This window comes from Pleurodeles waltl, chromosome 1_2 (assembly GCF_031143425.1).
Source record: "Pleurodeles waltl isolate 20211129_DDA chromosome 1_2, aPleWal1.hap1.20221129, whole genome shotgun sequence".
In the NCBI taxonomy this organism is placed as follows: domain Eukaryota; kingdom Metazoa; phylum Chordata; class Amphibia; order Caudata; family Salamandridae; genus Pleurodeles; species Pleurodeles waltl.
In genome coordinates, this window is record NC_090437.1 from 692,268,213 (window position 1) to 692,291,109 (window position 22,897).

Genomic DNA, 22,897 nt, shown 5'->3' on the forward strand with positions numbered 1-22,897 from the left:
TAATTGAAACTATCTTAGACATGAATAAAAAGCTTTTTTTTTTTAAAAGTGGTCCAAAGTCACAATACAGTAAATTAGATCCTTTGACCATTCAACATCACCCACAGATACTTTACAGAAGTCTTTCTGTAATTGCAATCATTCTTGTAATTAATAATTCCGCTCATATAGTGTGTGGTAGAAATAAAGAAAATTTAAGAGACTAGAGCTATTATCATTTGAGGGCATCCGAGTCTAGGCAAGATCAATCATGTTACGCTCTATGGGTCACAGTGCTATCCCTTAGGATGAGAGAGACGCATGTAAAGACTGGCCGAGGAAATGTCTTTGCATAGAATGAGCACCACAAAACCTTTTCAAAGCTCAGGCAAATGAGAGCATAGAAAAAACCTTTCCTTGAATGGGCAGACTAGACAAACGAAGTCTAATTAAAGAAAAGGTGTAAAAAAAAAAAAAACACATAGGGTTGTCTGTTGAGCACTAGCATTTAATAACGTGCATGTCATTTCACAATAAATCAGCCAAATATCAATTATACTTGGTTACATCACATAACTGTTGGAGTACTGTACCTGCAGCATAAGGGCATGTGGTGAGTGAACAAAGATTGAGGAATTATCCTTCGGCGAGGACTCCAGGCAGAGCTGGGCATCTGTAGCTCTTGGGTTGTAGGTAAATGCAATGGCACCAGCGAGCTTGCCATCGTAAAGCAACTGTTTGTGATGTTCAGCAAGGAAAAGATCACTTTCGGCCTTGAATTTAAACGTGCCCTGCAAACACAGATCAAACAAAATACACAGCCATTGATAACGTGGCTACAAAATATACTATTTGACATCTAGATTTATTAATGCTTACATCCAATATCGGACTTCTAAATATATCTTTTCTAAGCACTTTGACTCATCCATGTAAAAACTGGCCCACTGACTAATGCCTTTGAAAATAAGAGGCTAAGGCACTATGAATCACTTACCAGTAAAGAAGTGCAGATTTACATATTTTGCAACAGTCTGGTCGTTTAGAGCTCCCCAAAAGTGATTTAAATTTGCACACACAATTTGATCCAGCTACGTATTGGGTGCTGAGAAGCAGTGGTTCTCACAGTATGCTTGGGATCTAGGGATTATAAGTAGGTGTTTAGCAATTTAAATAAGCAATGTAACAGTGGGGTTTGAAGTCTATTATTATTATCTTGTACTTCAAATGATTTCGTTACACTGAACTGTTTTCTTTCAGTATTCTTCTACTCTTCAACTTTTCTCCACAATTTTGTGCAATTCTTTGAAATTCCTTATCCCATTGAAGACATCTCCTCGAAAACATCCAGACCCAAAGGCGGAAAAAAAGAATCTGAAGATGGCAAACTGGGGCAGAGACAAGGAAGTGCAACGGCGTCACAAAGGACACCAAGTGTTGGGTCCGTCGACAACTACAAACAAATAAAGTATGAGAGAAGACCGACTAAAAGGTTTAAAGGAATAGTAGAAAATCCAGACCCAACCACTAGATGGTGGAATAATGCACAGCATGTGAACCCAGAAAAGTTTCACTTGCAAAAGCAGACTAACTACAAGTTATTTGAAAGCGACAGTAAAAGAGGTAAATCAAAATAAAATATGCAGTCATCAGTAAAGAGCAAATATTAAACAATCTTAGAGACTAGCTTAGTTACTCTGAGACACAAATGAAGGGTTTTGCAAAGCAGCAGTCTGTTAGTTAATTATTTAAACAGACTTATCTTTCTTGTTTTTGGCAAATTATTAGTGCAAACTTGATGAAAACATGCCTCCTCTCGCATCCAAAGAACACCACTACCAAGTTGCCTCCTTCAATTACAGAAAATAAGACCAACCATGTGGAAGTGAAATGAGAATACAATAGGAAACACACAAGGTTAATCTGGTATCCTTATCACTAAATTTGCTTGCAGAAAACCTGCCTCTCAAAACAGTTTAGCTAAAAGTTAAAATAAAAAGATAAGCTATTGGAAGCATTACCATTTTTGTTTCTTGTCTTCCAAATTTCCATAGAAAAATAATTCCAGTTACCTTAAAAAACTAACATTCAGTGTCCAAACCAATGGAAGTATTCAAGGTAAATATCATTTAACTCTTCCTTATTATGATGCCACAACAAGCAAAAAAGCTTCCTCTCATTCCAAGAGATAAGTACACCAGCGGCAGAGCTCTAAGTGTGATGAGAAAAGTGGGGCTGGGTGTGTGCGTTAGGCGGGAGTCCTATAAAAGGGGTGTGGCCAAAGAAGTGTAACCATGAATCATTTGCAAAAGGCATGGCCTATGTAATTAAGGGCATGGCTTAAAATCCTCCCTTTGAGATTTCTGTTATTTCATCCAGACACATCACACAATAACGGACATGCACCTAAAACAAGCCAGAACTTTCGGCTTTGTCATTGACTGTTATCAGTATAAGATAAAAGAGTAACACTGATACTACTGTGACAAATTAGAATTGAAAATATCTCAAATCTGAAAATAGGAGACTGTGAATTAAACATTACTAAGGTCTGTGGAAGGGATAGTAGGCTTCAGTGTTGCAATCACTTCTGTTCTCCCCTTCACGCCACTTTCCTTTGCAGCCTCTGTAAGAGGTTTACACCCTTTTCCCCCATCTTTCTGAAATCCTCCATCAGCATATTTCAAACCTCAACCCTTCACTCTTCTGCACTCTCTTTTTACTCTCGCCTTCACTTAACCTCACTTCACCATTCCTTCCACACATATTCAATAATTTTTTTTTCTTTGACCTCCTGTCAATGTTATAACAACTATGTGCCTCCTTCGCATTCTTTTGCACATACTCACAATTACAACTGGAGCATGTCACCACTGTTCTGTGCATTCTTCAGAGGGGAAAATGACTGGATGAGCACGTTTTCTGGACACTGGCTGGTGCTGAGAATGCCTCACACTGCCTTCAGCTCCACAGCTCTCCATAGTGGTTTGTTGTAAACACCCACACACAACTTGAGCTTGCACAGACACCTAAAGATGAACCCGTTCACAGTACATAATCGCTGTTTTAAAAAACTACAGATAGTCATTGTTGAGATACATTTATTGAATAATTGATCAGGGTTTTCCTAGTAAAAGATATCAATATAAAGCTGAGATAGGGATCTGTTTCAAATTCAGTTTTTCACTATCCTCAGGTCTAAGTCGTGGAGAGAGGCGGAACCAGGTCTACTTAAATCCCTCACATAGTTATGTTTAAAGTTTTTGCAAAAATATCTGACAAACATAGCGTCCTATCTCAATTTCCAGTCATTTGGCCCATTTAGTAGATTTGCTCCAATACTCCATTAGTTATAGTTTACATTTCTCTACACAAGTGATGAAAAACGTTTGCACTCTGCAAAGGCTAACTACAGCAGGCAAGCTGCCTTTACCACCAATACATGCAGGTTACAAGGCGAGCTAAAAACAACTTCCACCAGCATAAGAACTAGGTAAGATTCAACATCACCAAGGCAAGACCAACATAGGTAACAACAATTGAGCTTACGAGCTACTTGAAAAAAAAATGAAAGGAACTGGAACACAGAGGTAAATTTCTAGGCTAAGTTGATAAACATCAAGGCAAAGCTTAAACATTGATTGTATTGCTAATAACCAAGATAGGCGCTAAGATGAAAAGATTTTGAACAATTACATGTTCACAGCTCTGACTGATTAAGAGAGTTTTGGCCAACTTCTTATAAAAAAGCTCCCAGCCTGAAGTACCTGCAGCCCAGTAGATGAAGACCATTTGTTATTTTAAAGACAGTAGCCTGGCAGAGCTCCTTAGCACCTGTCTAGATACAAATCCCACCTTATATATTTTGTCGTAAAACAATGCATTAATTCAAGTCTACTTTACATTCCAATTCCAGCAGAAAATCATACCCATACACATCCTACATAGAAAATGACTTTCAACCTCAGTACCTCAAGGTGTTATGAGTCACAGATGAAGGTTCCACAATATCCAAGGGGGCTCATTAGAATTTCTTTTGAATTTGTGGCAAGAACATGGATGGCCTTGAACATGAGGAGCATTGAAATGTTATGGACCTAGACGAGCCTCAGTTAGGCCAGAAGCCAAAACACATGAAAGATGGAAAGAAAGCTACGTATGCCTTAAAAGGTGCACAAAAAGAAGATTGTAGAAGGAGGTAACCACACAAAATGGCAGCAGTCTCTCTTACTCAAGAAGTAGTTTAAAAAATTCAGGGAATTTTAAAGTTGATATAATCCATTCAAACCTCCACAATGTGGGACCGAGCCAAGTAGCATTAACAGTGCCAATGATGATTACAAGAGACTTGTGTGGAAATACAATCTTATGCATGATTCTCAAACTTCTCAGTAACAGATCTGGCCTCCATGAGGTAGACCTCTAAGAGACCAATGCTAAAACCGTCTCAGGACAATGGAAACTTAACTTGCAGATCCATTTTGCTTGGTGAATCATTTTTAAATCATCATTTGATTGCTTGAAGCGCTCAACTTCTTTCAGATCTCATTTGACACCATTGTTGTTAACATTCTTGTTGCAACATAAATTAAAAATACAGTGCAACAGTAGTCTCTTCTCTCAACAAGCAGAAAAATGAAAATAGATATAAGCAATGACCACTTGTCTCCACACCACATGGATAAGCTTCCTCCTATATTATTCAACCTGTGCATGGAAACACTGGGGAACTCCTTCATGACATTGGAATTAACTAACATTCTAGGTTGATGAAGCTCAGCATTATCTCACAATAAACTTGGTTAAAGTGCCTTTCACCAAAAACTGTCTTGGGAGAATGAATGCCTGGATAACAATACATTTAGTCTTATGCCCTTCAAAATTGAGTATTTCCAACTATTTTTGTCAATCTAGGATAAATTCCAGGCTATGAGCTGGATTACTTGCCTCAAGAGCTTTGGGATCCCACCCCAGTGGCTAAAGAAACAAAACCATTAGGTTTAAATGTAAACAACAGGCTCCATCTTGACGAACAAATGAACAAGAAATCGCAAAGCCCAAAGGTCTAGCCTTGGTAAGCTGGAGTGATGGTTAGTTTTGATTTATATTTATTTTTGCAAACACATGCCATAAAAATAAGACAAAAGAAAGTCTGCTCCTGCCCGAACACAGCCACAACATGCTTGTATAAAGGTTTTAAATTAAAATACAAAAAAGTCACTATCACATATAAATGTTATGTAACAGTATAGGTGCTTCCTAACAGGTAAATGTACGTTGAATAGATAGGGTAACCTTTTTTAGTTTTAATGCATATCACAGGAATGTATAGATCCTGTTGGTGCAAAGAAAATGTAGTGATGGCACTGAATTACTGTAACCCGAAGACATTGTTTAAATATGCAAGAACCTTGGCAAAGTAAAGTGTTAGTCTTCCGGCCCTCACACTGAAGTGCACTTCCCTTCAGGTGGATATGCACGTGATCAGGCAAAATACAGTCACTTGCAGTATAAAAGAGCCAATGGCTCAAGTGGCCCGATTTAATGCCCATTGTTGGGGTGGACAGAAACAAAATAGTGAATGACAGCTGAAAAGACCAGAAGGCTAAAGAGGGCTTGCTTAGACAGAGAGAGAGGGTGTGGGTGTGTGAGAGATCGAGTGCATTTGTGATCAAGTGTTTGTATGTGTGTTTGTGTGTGAATGTTTGTGTGAGTGTGAATGTGTGAATGTGAGACTGAATGCATGTGTGAGAGAGTGAATGTGTGTGCTTTATTTAGTATGTTTTTATTTCAGAAAATTAACTAATGCAGCCTCTAGGCGAGACCCAAATACAAGGGATTTCAGTACAATCTGAAGAAGCTGAGGAGGATGTAAACTATTATTCCCACGCAAAGCCTAAAGACAGAAATACAAGCCCTGGTCTTAGACTAGATTATGGCAATGACATACTAACCGGTCTCCACGAAAAGACATTGTACTCGCAGCTGCAAAGTTTTGTTGCCAGGATAGGCGTACAAATTACCTCAACCAATTCTAAATATTCTTCAATAGAATCCACCTGAAACAAGACCCCAATACAAATTCTAATGAATAATGTTTTAAACAGTCCACTTGAAAATGTCAAAGTGTCCTGAATGTCAACCTAAGGTCTCTGAGAATTCACAATTGTCCAGAAGCAAGGGAATAACGTACTTGCATTTTCTGAGGTATAGAAATCATAGGGCCCTGAAGCAGGCCTTCTTACAAGTAGCCCCTCAACTCAGTAACTCCATGTCTGTCTTTATCAGAGTAGAGTCTATTAGTACCATTTTCACGATTCAACACCTATCATTCTTCGTAAAAGGCCATACAAAAAAGAATCCTGTGACTCACTTTGAACAAAACCCGCTACTGAATGACACACCAAATCACATCTACACTCTTCCAGACATATAAAATAATTCAGCGAGGTCCCTTGATCCGGATGCCGCTAATGATTATTTCACCTATGAAACTGGTATTCCTCTTGTGGTCAATATATAATGCGAGTCTCACTTTACCTAGTACTCTGCACTGCCAATTAAATATTTTGAATTGTTCCTCACAAATTGTACTATGTATGTATTACTGATGTTCGAAAAATATGACCCTCATTATAGAGGACTCCTACAAAAGGAACACAGACACTCACAGCATCATGCTCACTACCTGAGTTTGGAAGCCAGGATGTTTAAAATATGTTCTTGTATTTTACCCGGTCAAATAGCATTTTGATGTCTAGGAGGGCTGTTTAATGCTATACAAAAGTTTTAATAAATCTTTCTATTACTTCAGACTCAGGGCAGCACATAGAAAGGTGGCAAAATTGTTGATATGTCCAGCATTACATTCAATGGAAGGCTGGCATTCGTAAATGAACTGGTGCATGATGGCTGAATGATTTTAATATTTAGGTGGGAGAGCCGTAACAACACTGAAATAATTGGGGCCCATGGATAGGGTACAGAGGGGAGATCTACAAAAAGTAAAGAAACGTTGGGCTGGTGTTGGTCACTGTGGCACACAGGCCAAACAAACAAGACTAGAGATAAGCTTTGGGGTAGTTATTAGAGCTACAGATTATGTAGCTCTGTGCCTTAGCTAATGTAATGAAGGATGATGTGGTGTTGCCAGGGGGCAGGCCTGAAGGGAAGGGGTGAGGGGCAAGTCCTATCGAAAAGAAACCTATGTGCAAAGACAAAGATAATCAAGGTTTGCTCTTTTATGTTCATGAAAAAAATTGGTTTTAACTGCAAAATTGGAAATAAAACAAGATATCCTTCATGACTTATGTCGAGGGAACAGACGCAAGCACTATGAAGGTGATGACCTAATTTGTGAAAACAAGGAGAAATCTACTAAGTTATTAATCTTTAATGCAAAATACGTGCATTTCAATCTGCCTCACTAATGACTACAGTTTGCAATTCGATATCCTGAGATCAGTCTGATAATGGGGGTAATATTAAAAACTGAACTGAACATATCTTTAGCAGCAAAGAGGGTGAAACAGCCAATGGAATTGTTATTGAAACTAATCAGAAAAACACTTTTATTCCTATAAAAACTTGAACTATTCCTCAAATATATGTGAGCAGAGCTTACGGATTTTATCAAACGTCTGCCTGCCTTCCAGTCAACAAAAAGAGTCCCCTTCAAAGTCGTCTATTTCAGACAGTACCATTTTCTTCAACTTTGAGTCTGCAGAGGTCATGCCCCCCGAAAGCATACACTTAGCTCAGAATAAAACCTCGGCTTTATATCAAACCTGACCAAATTACCTCTTTAATTTGATCCAAAATGTTTCTCTTCTCCCCAGTGACTGATCTGAAAAGAAGTGAAGTAAACCCAACGCCACTTTCTCTTTACTCTTCTGGTCACCTAGAGGAAGTGGTCTATCGTTAGATCATTTTGCACAGAGAACAGCATGCCTGGCTTTTGTTGTCACATTGAGTGCATCAATGAAGTTTTATTTAGATGCATCAGAATATCTCCAATATCTGATCTGAGGCTTAGAAGCTCTAGAACTCACTTCGAGAAGCCTCTTCAGGATATAGTTGTCTCTGCTCATTTTCAGCTACTTCACGGTTTTGTCCATGTCAGTGATAGCTGATGCCCTTTGAATTCCACCTACTCCGTAGGTTCACTGTCATCTCTCAAGCTTTTGAACATAATTGCCTTCGCACACCAAACACATCACAACTACCAAGCTGTTTGTCGTATTATACACTCAGTTGGTGCAGCACCCTTCTTCGCAGTGCACAGATCTCATCGATGACACAAGCCACTAATAATTAGTATATCAAGCCTCTTTGCCCGTAAGATATATAGGAGCAGCCATTGTGGAGCTGAGAGAGTTGTCAAGGGACACAAAAATGGCCCCAAGGAAGGTGGAGTGTTCTGCTAAACAGAAGAATACAACTGAAATACATGCTGCTGGTGTAGTATGCGTAAGAAAGGCTAGAAAATATGGAATGCTGTCTCTTGCCACACTGCCTTTTGTGTCTCTCACAAAGGGACTTTATAACACATTCTTTAGCAGTAGTGTAATTCAGAAAATCAGGGCGAGGGGGCAAGAGTCTTGTCTGAGGAGCTGGGTCAGAGTCTCAAGCTACTCTGAAGGCCAAGTTGGAGACCTGGAGCTCGTTCAGCCGTTTGCGGATTCCCACAGGAGTGGCAACATATGCTTATCCATAGTTGTCTTCCTTTATCTAGTGACCCTTCTGAGATCAGATTAAAGATTCAGTCAATGAACATCAACAGTATGCACATGACAGACTGAAGGTGAAACGCTAATAAAAAAAAAAAGGCAAATAAGATGGACTAGAAATAGTTACCCATAATGTTTGCCTGAGTGCAAAAGCAACCTAATGGAAGCAATGTGACATACAATTTTAGTGGAGGTGACAACTGAACGATTTATGTTTAATGGCTACTATCTAGTTGGAAAGTATTGCAAAATAAATCAGTGAGAGGATTTTGCAAAATACGTAATAGTCTTAAAGAAAACATGCATGACAACAGATAGGAACAATAAACATTGCACAAGCAATAACTCATATTCACAAATACAATATTTAATTCAATATACAAACCTTGTATCCTGGGCCCAATTGGTAAATAGCAAAAATTTGAGCTGCGTTGAGAGCTTCACTGAAAAGGTACACTGCAGTCATCTGGCCACAAAACACTCTATTTGCATCTGCAGTTTCAGACGACCCCAAAAAACATTTATCAAACGTCTGGGAATAATAAATGGGGAAAAAAGAAAATCAATATTTGTGGAGATAATAACGATCACATCTTAATAATGAGATGCAAAGTTGCTATGTTAAAGACAAGGTAAATACAGAAGCAAGGAACAGCCCAACAGAAAAAAAGGTTTTCCCAAATTTACATCACGTGACCTAGGTATTGTAAAAGTGCATTTTAATTTGATCAAAGAAAAAGGAGATCAAAACCTGAGAAGTGAAACGTACCTTTGGAGTTTGCTCAATATCCCTCCTGGATTAAATAACTGGTGCAACGTGGCTGCTGGATAGCTAACAAGAAATTAAATGGGTTTGTGGCACAATCAGACACTCATCTACCTAGTGCAGACAATTGCTGATACTTATTTGCCAAGCTCCTGTCGTTTGAGCCATCAGATATAGTGGCAACCCCTGAAAACAGAAAGGAACTTGCTTTATGAAAAGCAGATGTGATCTTTTGATTTTCCTATATATATATATATATATATATATATATATATATATATATATATATATATATATATATATATATATATATATATATATATATATATATATATATATATATATATATATATTTGTTTTAAAATTTCCCTATGCTTCCCCTCCCCACATGCTAGGGTGGAAGTGCACACTTCTGTCTTGCATAGTATATGCGAAGACCTTAGATTTATGCAGCAGTCTCATGTTCTGAAGAATACCTACATATCCGCCCCCACTCCAGGTTTCTTCTCTTAAACTGCAAACTAACATGGCAAGGACAGTAAATTATGATCAAGTTGTGGCCCCAACTGGCTGGGGATAGATGTGTAGACCCATAAGACATGGTGAAATGGACTGATCTTTACATTAATGTCGAGATCCTTAACTTCCCTTCAGGCAAATGAAGGTGAGTAACCTAAGAGCTAGAAGTTTGTAAATGGAAAGTAGAGACAATTATTTGGCAGCATCCTGCTTATGGGGAAGAGGTTCCAAGACTCGATTTGGAGGGGGGTTGGCACTGTGCATTAGGATGACCAATATGAGACTCGATTTTTGAGCCCTTTTATCAAGGCTAAACGTACAGGGCTGCTCTCGCCAAGGAAAGGCATCCAGCATAGAAACCACTTACATGTATTCAGAATGTATGATCACCAGTGAATCAAATAATAACAATGAGAAAATAAGCACTAAAATGGGCTATCGGATCTATGTTCCCACAACAGTCTCCCACGCACCTGCAATGTACACAGCAACTACTGCTAATATTGAAGCAAAATGTGTCAACCTTGAAAATAATGCTACTATGAAAATGTAACAGTAAATGTACTAAATATCCCTCAAAAACAGGGACAGCAGATATTTCTCCTAATTTAGGATGACGACTAATGTTGCTGGCTGACCAAAAGACGTATAAATAATTTTCTGGAAACCCACAGTAAGGAATTGAACTCAGTTAATCATGACAGACAAGGAATTGTATTAGGTATCGATTTTTCTCTTGTAAAATTCCTGAGGCTGCTGCTTCCCATAGTGAATTTGCTTGTGAGATACAAGTTAAATGCGAATGTGTATACCTAATACTGTACTAATAACAAAAAAAAGGAAAACAAGCTTATGAGTTAAAGAAGATTACACACATTAAGCCAAGGAGACCAGACTAAGCATCTGCCTCACTCTCCGTTCAGAAAAAGTTAAACTTACTAACCAAATAATGCATGCAATATATAAAATACTGGTTTGCATAAGTTGCAAGTTTATTTAAAATGGTTGTGTGCAGGGAAAATGTGCAACTCTTGTTTATTATTATGTATCGGATTGCCATTTATGTAATAGGAGTCATTCTGAATACTTTTGCTCTGGACACCTTTGGACACGTTACTCTTGTACATGGACCAAGACCAGCTTAACTCACATACTTCAAAAGGGATGGACACTTGTAAAGGTGGGGCAGGGTGACAAGGAGCACACAACCTGAGATTATGCATGAATGGGTAGCTCTACTCTATGTATAGGAAACGCTGGTTGCATACACATTACCTTGAATACCCCAACATTGCCCTTCACCACCAGTCTCTGCCTGGGAATTTTAAGACTCCTTTCATCATACAAATGCTCATTGATACTGATTTTCCCTACGATAATTTGAGCATCTGCATTTTATCCCCTCATCCCTTCTCCAGTGAAGATAGGAATAAAACAGTACAACTCTACTGAAAATAATTTGGAGAGAAAACCATGCAAGAATTTCACCAGCCTTTTAATGCACTCTCTAGAAAAGGATCCAATAATCCCGATTGCTTTTATTCACTGTTATACCGGACTGCAAAATGCAACAAATGTCACACCAACCTCTTTCCTGCAGTATGGCTATACTTACATCACTTGTATTGACAAACCAGGTTATCTCTCCATATGAAGCCAGTTCCCCATTCACGTAACACCGGAGCTCACTGTTCTTCCATCGATTGTAAATGTGTACAATGGAAACCATATACCACTGAAAAGAGTAAAAAGACAATCTGTTACAACTGGCTAGGAGGGTTATTCACAGCAGAACAATATCTTTCTCACACCAAGCATTTAACAGAAAGATTAACCGAATGAATAGCTCCTGGGCCCGTACCAAGCAGCGCTCAACTCAGAGCAGAAGCATTTCTTTGTGTTTGCAGTGTCTACATTATTATTATATATAGAGCGCTCACGATTTCCCTGAGTAAATACACGGCCTTTAGAGAGAGCAAGCTGGAAACAGAAAAACAATCTCTGCTCACGGTTTATGACGTGCACTGTACGCATTATCATAAAATTATGAGTCGTATATGAACTTTAGATGCCTCAAACACAAAAAAAATCATTAAAAAAAAAAAAAAAAAAATCAGGTGATCGGCTCTCTGTTGATCCAGCGCATTTCTTCATGATACGGTCACTGCACTCTGCGGCACCTGTGCGTGTGATGAGCACCATCTGTGTAATAAAGATTTAAATACCAGCAGCACTATTTCTACATCTGATAAAACGAGCACCAAATTAAACTTGATAAAGGAACACAAAGTATTTTCAATTCTTGAGTTTCACTAGAACTCTACCACAATCTTGGAAGCCTTTAATTTGGTTAACAAACTTCTATAGTCTCCAAAGTAGTGCCCCGTGACTAATTTCACAGCCTTTGCACTTGCTTTGCAGCTCCCAAAAAATGTATCCGAGCACACAAAATTCTTTCTGGAACAGTCAGAAGAAAGAAACTATTTACTTAGACCTAAATTAAGGTCGGGTCATTCCAGCGAGTTCAAAAGGTACACGTCGTATGCTTTTGGGATAAGAATACAATATCAGCAAGGTGCATTGGGTGACGCTAGATAAATATTAAGGTTAGGCACTAAGTGAGATTGATATTGAATTTTTAATTATCAGAAAACACAAGCTGATTCAAAGCTAGTTAAGCCATAGTATGTATAGCAAACCAAACGGTGGAAAAGATTAAACTAGATAGAGATCTTGCGTTTTTTTTCTTCCAGATATGCTTGTTTTCATTACCACATTTTTTCATATTACAGTAAACAGTCAGATTCTAAGCATACCTCTATGGCCAGCAATGATTCTTATTCCAATCATTTACTTAACAAAGGTGTTCTATCACAACTACAATAAAACCGGACCCTCACAAATGACATCCAAGCTACTTCTGACGCAATACATCAATTAGGGTGATGGCCCACTGCATTTAGGTCTCACGCAAATCTGAAACGGGGTGAAGTTCAGGGCGTCCTTACCTCTGTGGATTCCCATCCAAGAATCAGAAAATACAGACACAGGAGAACAAAAAAAAAAAACACAGAAGCCTACAGGATGCTACCGATGGGAACAGCATTTGAATCTCTATCTCAAATAACAAAGTTGTTCCCTTTTTGTAGAAGAGTGATTATCTGGCTGAGTATTTTGAGACACCGTTTTTACGTGTAGCTGGGCTTTCCGTCGGTATATTCTGAGGGTAGCATGTAGGGCCTTTATTACTGTATGTTCTAGGCACCTGGTTCTGAGTTGTCTCAGTTGAACAAGATGAGCAGTTTAAGTGTTGTCGGGATTTTATCTTGATCTTTCATAAAACAAACCCATTGGATGTACCAGTGCCTCTTTATTTCACTGGTGATGAGGGAAACTAAGATAGGTAAGAAGAGAGCTGCCAGCCAGGGTCATTACCCCTGTCAACTTTTACCTGAGAATGTTTGATCTCAGCACAAGCCAGCATTGCAGATGGTCAAATTTAGCTAAAAAGTGATGCATGCAGGATGTGCCATACGGACTGAAATTAGTGTGCTGTGTCTGTTTTGACCAGTTTTTGTTGTGCGCCCAAGGGAACAGTGGTAGTCACTCCTGTCTGCTGTGGAGGAAAAAATGGTGGCCACGTGTCCTAGTCAGACTTGCAGCCTAAAAGGTGAATCTGACAGAGCCAGCCACGACTGTCAACCCTCAGAACCCAGAGCTGGGTGAAGTGCTGAATGTTCAGACTCTGGCAGACCACGTGCGACGAGTCCAGCACTGCTACGGTCACCCTAATCTGCTATAGTAACACTGGTGTCAAAATACAAGAAAAGCCATAGCAAATACGGTAATTGTTTTGCATTGTTTCTCATAACAAGAACACACCAGAGGAACGTAGACCAACTGACCTTACTTCAGAGTACCAAGGAGGAAGTGTAAGTGGTATATAGCCCAAAGAGAAAGTGATTTCTTTGAGGATATTGAAATAAATAATAGCTGGTTACTGCAAGAGAAAGAGATGTATCTGAGGATAGTGAAACGAGCACTAGCTGGCTACAGCCTTTATTGTGGGCCCTTGCCTTCAGGAAATGTTATCTCATGTTGTTAACTTTAAAGAGAAACGAACTGCGCCTGTGTGTTATCATACATCTTATTATCCTTCTACACAGATCAATGCTGATCTACAGGAACGATAGTATTCTAACTTCTTGTGTTATGTTAAATAATTGTTTTAGTTTTTGTATTACTGGTATTCTGTTAAATGTTGTACTTCCGCCTTGGCAGCAGCAGTAATGTCTCAGCCATCTATGTTTTTGAAAAAAAATAGTAAAGCAGATACTACCTAGGCAAGAACTGGTCGAATTATTTTACTCGTATTTAATTGCCGTGGGCATGAATACGTCACACGGTTCAAAAAGCAACATGTCTTTTGCACAATTAAGGCTGGAAAGAATGCGGTTATTTACTAGGCTCCTTGCGGCACAATGTGCTGATGGGGAGAAAAAATGCCATAGACCTATTTGAAAACCCTTTCAAGATGATGGAGAATCACTTTGGCTAAAAGGTACATATTGTTTTAATGTCACAAATTATTCTCAAAGCACAGAGGAAAAATATTCTGTTAAATAGTTGTGGAAGGAACATTTGTGAATTTGGGAGCCATTTGGATACCAACCGGTACATTGTACAAACAGTCTCCACATTCAGGAAACTTGATTGTCTCGTAACCTTTTCGAGGAAAAGAGTAGGCCTTAATTCAAGAGACTGAACAATGCAAATTGTGCACGAACCATTAAACGTACTGTGTGTATAGTAAAAGTAGGAAGGTAAGTGGAGTAAAACAGAAGAGTGCTGAAAGTTCGATCTCTCATATACACAAGGCATTATAGAGGTTTGAGGAGATGAGTAATGCGTTTCGTTTGGTCAATTACAAATAAATAGAGGGGAAAAACTGATATCTTCATACGGGATTTCAAATAAATTGATTACACTGGCTCAAAAGGAGCACATAGGCAGATGTTTAACAAAAAGCTGGGGGAAAGGACAATACTAGTGGCTGGGAATAAAAGATGGTAAAAACTTGTCTGGGTTGTATGGTTAGCAATAAAGCAAAAGAGGAGAGGAGGCTGTATTTTCACTAGTAGAAATACCGCCCACAGTTTGAGTCAATTAGGCATTAGCTACTGTATGTCAAAGATTTTTCTTCGTGTTTTTTTTAAAATAATCTCGTGCAGGATGATTTTATACTTGACTCTAAATGTACAAACTGATAGTGTGCAGATTTCTTTAAAGCTAGTTTTCAGTGACACTTAGAGGTGTGTTTTCTTCTGAATCTCAATTTCGGCCTAGATGCCATGCTGTTTAAAGCTGATATCTCTGCTGTCTTTTCCTTTCTCCTGCACATTTCACAACTTTTTATTTCTACAGCACGCAGTCAAGCAAACTCATACCTGTTTATTTCCACTGTTATTGTTTATGCTGTTCTCGATTAATCTTCCGTGGCTCAGTCAGGAAACTGTATTTATATCCAAAGTTCTTACGCTAGTTCACTGTACCCTGTTCATTCACATTAATATGCTGCTGTTAATGCATCTAGTCCCCGCATGACATCAGAACAGAGTGCGCTGGATAATTGTTCATGTAATGAGATAATGCTTAGGTGTTAAAGCAATACAACGTTTAATGAAATTGTGGTGCGATGTGCTGAGAAAGTAACATTTTTCCATCACACCAGAGTGATTTTGTAGTTTTAGTAATTTCATATGGAATGTGTCCAAAGTAGACAAAGTGTTTTGTTGTAAAAGCTAAAAGTACATGTATGTAAATACATCGTTTCCAGTAACAAGATACTGTAAATATTCTATGTACATGTAAATTTTTTTTTTTTGCTTTTGTAATAGGGGGATGTTTTGTGATGGTCTTTTTACTTGAAAGGTACCTTTGAAGAGATTGTGGGTAGAAGGCAGAACATTTATTAGCAGAGTTTCTATGTATTTGATGGATTCTGGCATTACAGTCAGGCTTTTCCTGTGCACAGTTTCATTTGATGTACCAGTCTCTTCTAGTTGCATGAAACAGTTGTGTGTTAGGCGGTCACCATTATGTTGTAAACAAAGAATGTAATGTAATGTAATTCGAGATTTATAAAGCGCGTTCCTACTCAAAGAGCATTGAAGCGCTGGGAAGAAAGCACGTAGTAAAAGATAGACAAAGGATAAGAAAAATAACAGACATAGTGAAGATAGAAAAACATCCAATACAAGAAACTGAAACAATCTAAATCAAAAACCCTGATCTTGATGTACCAAAAAATTAACAAGTAAAGAGCCAAGTTTTCACCATTTTCCTAAAATTCATATAACCTGATTCTTGCCTAATAATCTGTGGGAGAGAATTCCATCATCTGGCTGCAGCTAATGTAAAAGCTTTGGCTCCCCATTTGGCTTTATGTGTGCGAGGGACCTGAATCAAGTGAGCTTGGGAAGACCTCAAGCTTCTTTTAGGTACATGCAGGAGGAGTATGCAAGTCAGGTACTGTCGTGCTATTCCATGAACTGCCTTAAAAGTAAGACAGAGCGACTTAAACTGGATACACTGCGCCACTGGTAACCAGTGTAATTTCCTGAGACTTTCTCTAACTGATATACATCGTGGGAGATTAAGAACCGCTCTGACAGCGGAATTCTGAATTAATTGGAGTCTTTTTATCAGCCCCTTATCCAGATTAAGGAACAGTGCATTACAGTAGTCTATCTTAGACATTACCAATGCCAGGATAGCAGATACTCTCCATTCAGGTAACAGATAAGGGAAGATTTTTCTGAGCATTTTAATTGAACATAAACTGATGTTTACCACATGAATAATCTGTTTTTTAAAAGACAGATGTTCGAACAAAATGCCTAGGTTTCTTGTAACAGTAGTGGGCACAGGGCAGTTACCACATTCAGCGGGCCACCATCGTGAGTTCCATAAATTCTTTCCAGATCCAAAACATAAAACTTCAGTTTTGGTGGCATTCATTTTTAGCCAATTGGTCTTCATCCATTTACTCACTTCCACCATACAATTACTGAACCGATCTGCAACCTCCTCCCATGGCTGATTAATAGGAATAATAAGCTGGGAGTCATCAGCATAGGAAGATGGAATGAAACCAAAAGTACGGATTAGACTAGCCAAAGGCGCTACATACACATTAAACAATATGGGGCTGAGGGAAGATCCCTGCGGAATCCCACATGGCAGAAGATAAGGTCTAGATTTAAAATCACCACAGCTAACTGTGGTCCATCTATTTGTAAGAAAAGACTTCAAAAGTTTAAGCGCCTTGTCCCTCAAACCCACATGATGCAAACGGGACATTAATAGTGTGGGAGAAATAGTGTTGAAGGCAGCGGATAAATCTAAAAGAACCAAAACGGCTCCCTTGCCTTCATCAACCATCCTTCAAATAGTATCAGAGGATGAGATTAGGGCAGTTTCAGAACTATGCCCTTTTCTGAACCCGTATTGGGAGATATCAAGAGCATTCGCCTTTGTTAGAAACTCGATCAATTCAGAGTTCACATTTTTTTCTAGAATCTTTGCCAAAAACGGGAGACGTGCTATTGGCCGCAAATTACTCATGTCCTGATTATCCCCCTCTGTTTCTTTCTTAAGGGGTACTACTATCGTTTCTTTCCAGATAGATGGGTACTCCCCAGACATAGCTACCTCTTGGTAAATGGGGACCAACATCCGTGCCATTAAATCCAGAACCAAGTGAAAAATGGAAGGAGGACACGGATCCAGAGGGGAGCCCGATTTAATTTCAAGAATCTTCTTTTTAATAGTATCCATGGAAGGGGGTTGAAAATATGACATTAGTGACTGGCCATCTGCTGTAGCACTCTCTGTTATCATGGGGGGTAATACTTCAGGAATGATCTGGGTATCAAAGTTGCTATGTATTTGCAATACCTTATTTTCAAAATGAAAAGCAACTTTGTCACAGAACCCCTGAGAGTTTTCTAGACCAGCCGGCTTCATGGGCACAGTTAGAGCCTTAATAGTCTTAAAAAGTTCCCTGGGGGCATTAATAGCCTCCTTTACTTTGGTAGTATAAAATTTAGATTTGGCCATAAATTGTGCTGCTTTATAAGCCTTTAGAGTGGACTTAAGGGCCACCCTTTCCTCAGGTACAGGATTAAGTTTCCACCGTCTTTCCTGCTGTCGATACTTTCTTTGAAGGAGTTTGAGGTCTTTTGTAAACCAGGGGTGACCTGGTTTCTTCTGACTATTGGGCCTTCTAATTACAGGGGGTACCATTTCTTCCATGGTCATTTCCACTCCTTTCAGAAAGCTGTGAAACAGGGGCAAGGCCATAGCTTTAGCCTTATCCCAAACAGCTTCTAAAGCTGGGCCTAATTCCTCTACTTTAACCTGTTTCCATAACCTGACTACCTTGTTCGTTTCCACGTTAGCAACCCCAACATTCTTTGAGGTGAGTTTAAATTTCAGCAGATGATGATCCGTCCAACTCAACTGTATCATGGTTACCTCCACCTGTTGAGTAGCTCGTGCAAACAGTCCATCCAGAATATGCCCTGCAATATGGGTGGCCAACGAGACTGTGGAGGTCCAATCCAGGGCCTCCATAAAGTCAATGAATTCACAGATCTTAGGAGTGGACGTCTCATCAAAGTGCATGTTAAAATCGCCCAATATCACAGCTTTTGCAGACAGAATTATAGGTTCTATCAACTTAGGCCAAGATTGTAAAAATGTTTTAGTCAGTCCAGGTGGACGATATATCAACAGCCCCTCTAGTAGTACCCCACTGTTTTGAGAAATTGTGAATGTCATTGCCTCACATGAATCTGTCGAAGAACTAATGCATGTGCATGCCAACGTAGACCTATAGATAATGGCTAGACCCCCCCCCCCCGTTCTGAGGTCTATCAAGTCTGGGGAAGGTAAAACCTGGTGGAGAGGCAACAATTAAGTCTGGGTCCGATTCTACTTTATCCCAGGTTTCAGTAATAAATAGACAATCAATCTGCCAATTATCAATCATTTCGCAGATTTCCTGTTTATGTTTGGGAAGGGACCTAGCATTTATTAAGGCATACTGAAAGCTGTAATTATAAAATGCCTTCTGTTTCATTTTTTTCTCTCCCAACCCTGCCGACCTAATGTCTTGGTTTCTTACCTTTGTTGCCTCTATAGGGACTTGAATAGCCCAATTACAGGTTTCACAGGTCCAAATAGATCCACCCTTCCTTAAAGGCTTAGATACTACATAATTAGTGGGATTAGGCGATAGTTTTCTGTAATCTTCCTCTCCCCCAGATACTGCACAGCTATGAAAAAGGGCAGCATTTCTGGCCCCGGGGCCCGGTCGGGCGCGGACGGGCTTGCCTTTGGCGCGCCAGCAGCGCGGTCACTCGTTCCGGCACATTTATGCCTGCAGGACTGAGGCCCAGCCCAGAATTGGCTCCCTAACACTAGACCGCTAACTTGCGGTCCCAACAGGAAGGAGGGCTCTTACTGACCCTCACTTCCTGTTTAATACAAGTAAAAACGATTTCCACTCCCTCCACAGGCTATTTTAACTAAACTCCTCTTCCCCAAACCCCCAGAACATAAAAAATACTCAGAAATAACTCTTGCACAATTTAAAAATGCTAATTTAAAAAAACACTCACTTTGATTAAAAAAAACGATTTTCCCCTTTTTTTCTATTCTATTTTCCTCTTTCTATTAAAGTACTGAAATTTAATACATCAAAGCCACAGTAATTATAAAAAAGCAGATGTAACCACACAAACCTTAAAACAGCAAAAGCTAAAAAAAAAAAAAAGTGGTTTCTTCTCAAGCGCGGTCGCTCGTTCTGGCACATTTATGCCAGCAGGACCGAGGCCCAGCCCAGAATCGGCTCCCTAACACTAGACCGCTAACTTGCAGTCCCAACAGGAAGGAGGGCTCTTACTGACCCTCACTTCCTGTTTAATACAAGTAAAATGATTTCCACTCCCACCACAGGCTATTTTAACTAAACTCCTCTTCCCCAAACCCCCAGAACATTAAAAATACTCAGAAATAACTCTTGCACAATTTAAAAATGCAAATTTAAAAAAAACACACACTTTGATTAAAAAACGATTTCCCCCTTTTTTTTAGGGTCGAGCCTGCGTTGCATGCGCTCGCGCATGCGTATCGCAGCAAGACTCTTTAGTATTTAGACAAGGGCACGGAGTCCTGTCAACATCACGTCAGTGTTTTTTATTGGTTCGTGGGCTTGCCTAATAAAATCTGCTTGCTTTCATTAGTCAAAGGCACGCATAAGTCATGCCTTTTCCGGTGGCTAGCCCTCCTCGAGCGCAGCAACCAAGTACAGAAAAAATGCGAGGCTCGAAGTTTTCCATCGGGCTCGTGGACTTCTTTTTCTCTAATTTACGAGCGCGATCTCGCTTGGCAGAAGTCGAGCGCTTTACATAGTTAATTGCACTTTTTCCTGTTACGTATATAAAAGCACTTTTGGCCGGTCGGTGAAAAGTCGGGTTAGGAGTTTACAACGCTATCAGCTCTAACATGAGCAAACGCGAGACCCGATGCATTGCAAATGCTTGTTTCTATTCTATTTTCCTCTTTCTATTAAAGTACTGAAATTTAATACATCAAAGCCACAGTAATTATAAAAAAGCAGATGTAACCACACAAACCTTAAAACAGCAAAAGCTAAAAAAAAGTGCGTTTATTTTCTTCAAAGAAACAGTATCTTCCATCTAAACTCAACCCAAACTGAGTAATTCTGGTTGGAGGAGGCACCAATTTAAGATGGACTACTTCTACAGATGCTTCCACTAACTTTGTACACTCCTCCACCACATTATCTCTATACAAAACCCCATGCTAACTGCAAGCGGGCCTCCATCTTTCAAGCTGGGATAAGCTCTCTTTGAAGAAGATAACTGGAGACTAGAAGGTCCCTTTACTGTTTTATATAGGAATGAGAATATCCTTTCGAATTGAAGGTCTATAAAAAGCCATTTGGAAATACATTATATTAGTAAAAAACAAGATTAAACTTGTATTCTTTTAGGTCACCACAGAGATCAAGGCAACCTTGTCTCTTGGAAATCCACTTGTTTTGCTAGTCCACTGACCAAAGACAAAGTGCTTTAGTTCTAATAAACCAGAATTGAAATTCAGCTTCCTGAGACTAAGGAAATCACATACAAATCATACAACTCATATTTGAGCATAATTTGGCCACCACTTGGGTAAAAACAAACCAAAATTGTTCTAAAACATTTTCCGTACTCACAAAAAAAGATGCCCTTTTTTGGGCAGTTGTGTTCAGACTTATTGATTTACTTCACTGGGCACTGAAGGCACCAGGGATTTATTACAAATATTCAGTTGGTTGGAGTAATCAGCTGTATTCCGAAAAGTCACAAATTGCATACTCAGTTTTGTATAACCTTTGACATTGTGCACAAAGCTGATTGCTGTAATCATGAAAGACTACGCACCTTCTGAGGCTTGAAATCGTATTTCACACAGTGCTGGAACCCTTTGCCTTTCGACTTAATGGAGGTCACAATTAAACACCCACCAACAAAGTGCGCAGAGTAACCAAGTCCCTTGTTCGTTCTGAAACTGGAAGGAAGAAACAAAGAGGCTGTTTTAAAAGGAGTGCAACATACCATGAAAGGAAATTAGAACCCCAGACAACTAACAAAAACTGAAACGTTTCTACAGCAAGAAAGATGGGCCCTTGTATATCAACGCATTGCCCCGCGGCCTTCGAAGACTCACCAGTACAAGTAGGGTTTATCCTTATCCACGTTGATGTTATTGACTGGATCCATTCGAAGCCAGGTGTGAAACGTGAATCCATTCTGGTACGGCCACTTAGCAATTGGTGGCAAGGCGATGGCCTGCAGGAAGAAGATATTACATGCATTACATATACTAAACATTAATAATAAAAAAAAAAAAAAACAGAATAAAAAAAATGAATTTGTGTTTCCAAAGCGCTTGAAAAGCGGAAAGGGCTGAGAAACATAGGATTCACAAAAACACAGTCAGCAATAAAAATGCAATCCCTTCATTAATGCACTGCATCCAAAAGCAAAAGTCCTGGTAGCATCTGTAGGAAGCTGGCTCTGTATATACTATATCAAAATGAGATGTAGTGTGGACAGAGTTCAGGGGCTCCCCAAAGGCTTAACAGAGGCTAAAGTAGATAATACTAATGCTCTCTTTTGTGGTAGCGTGGTCGAGCAGTTAGGCTTATCAGAGGGTAGTGCAAAGCATTTGTTGTACACACACAGACAATAAGAGAAACACACTCAATGACTAACTCCAGACCAATGGTTTTTATATCACATAATCCCCAACAACCAGCCTGTCCACGGCGGTAAAACACCGCCATGGAAAGGGTGGCGGTAAGGGGGAGTTGGGGTGCCTCTGGGGACCCCTACACTGCCCATGCACCTGGCGTGGGCAGTGCAGGGGCACCCAGGCACAGCCCCATCGCGCATTTCACGGGCCGAATTTCGGGCAGTGAAATGCGTGGCGGATGCTACTGCACCCGCTGCACATCAACATTGCCCCTGGCTCTATTATGAGCCAGCGGCAATATTGATGTGACTTTTCCGCTGGCCCAGCAGAAAAGTCAAAATAGGGAGCCAGATATACAGCCAGCACTGGCGGTATACTGGCGCCCGCAGCTTCGGCAAAGACCGCCGAAGTTGTATTGAGGGCCATAGTGTCAGATCTCATCCCTATCAAGAAACCATTGTAGTTTTCAATTAGCACAAAGTGGCCATTCCTGGTAAGCAAATCAGTCCCATACTCCTGGTTTCTAGAAGGGAAATAGGGCGATTTCTTAATTGTTAAAAAAAGATCCAAGTTA

The 22,897-nt window shown here is 39.6% G+C and overlaps 1 protein-coding gene across 3 annotated transcripts in view; it reads right to left on the reverse strand.

Moving 5' to 3' along the window:
* Window positions 1-22,897, reverse strand: part of LRBA (LPS responsive beige-like anchor protein) — a 1,864,610-nt gene that overhangs the window by 1,630,861 nt on the left and 210,852 nt on the right. For all 3 annotated transcript variants that reach the window (XM_069242641.1, XM_069242642.1, XM_069242640.1), the window contains exons 6-10: window positions 21,796-21,917; window positions 21,510-21,636; window positions 11,609-11,728; window positions 9,094-9,240; window positions 573-770 (exon numbers count right to left, since the gene is read on the reverse strand). In XM_069242641.1, coding sequence (XP_069098742.1) covers window positions 573-770; window positions 9,094-9,240; window positions 11,609-11,728; window positions 21,510-21,636; window positions 21,796-21,917 — 714 coding nt within the window. The remainder of the gene's footprint in view (window positions 1-572; window positions 771-9,093; window positions 9,241-11,608; window positions 11,729-21,509; window positions 21,637-21,795; window positions 21,918-22,897) is intronic.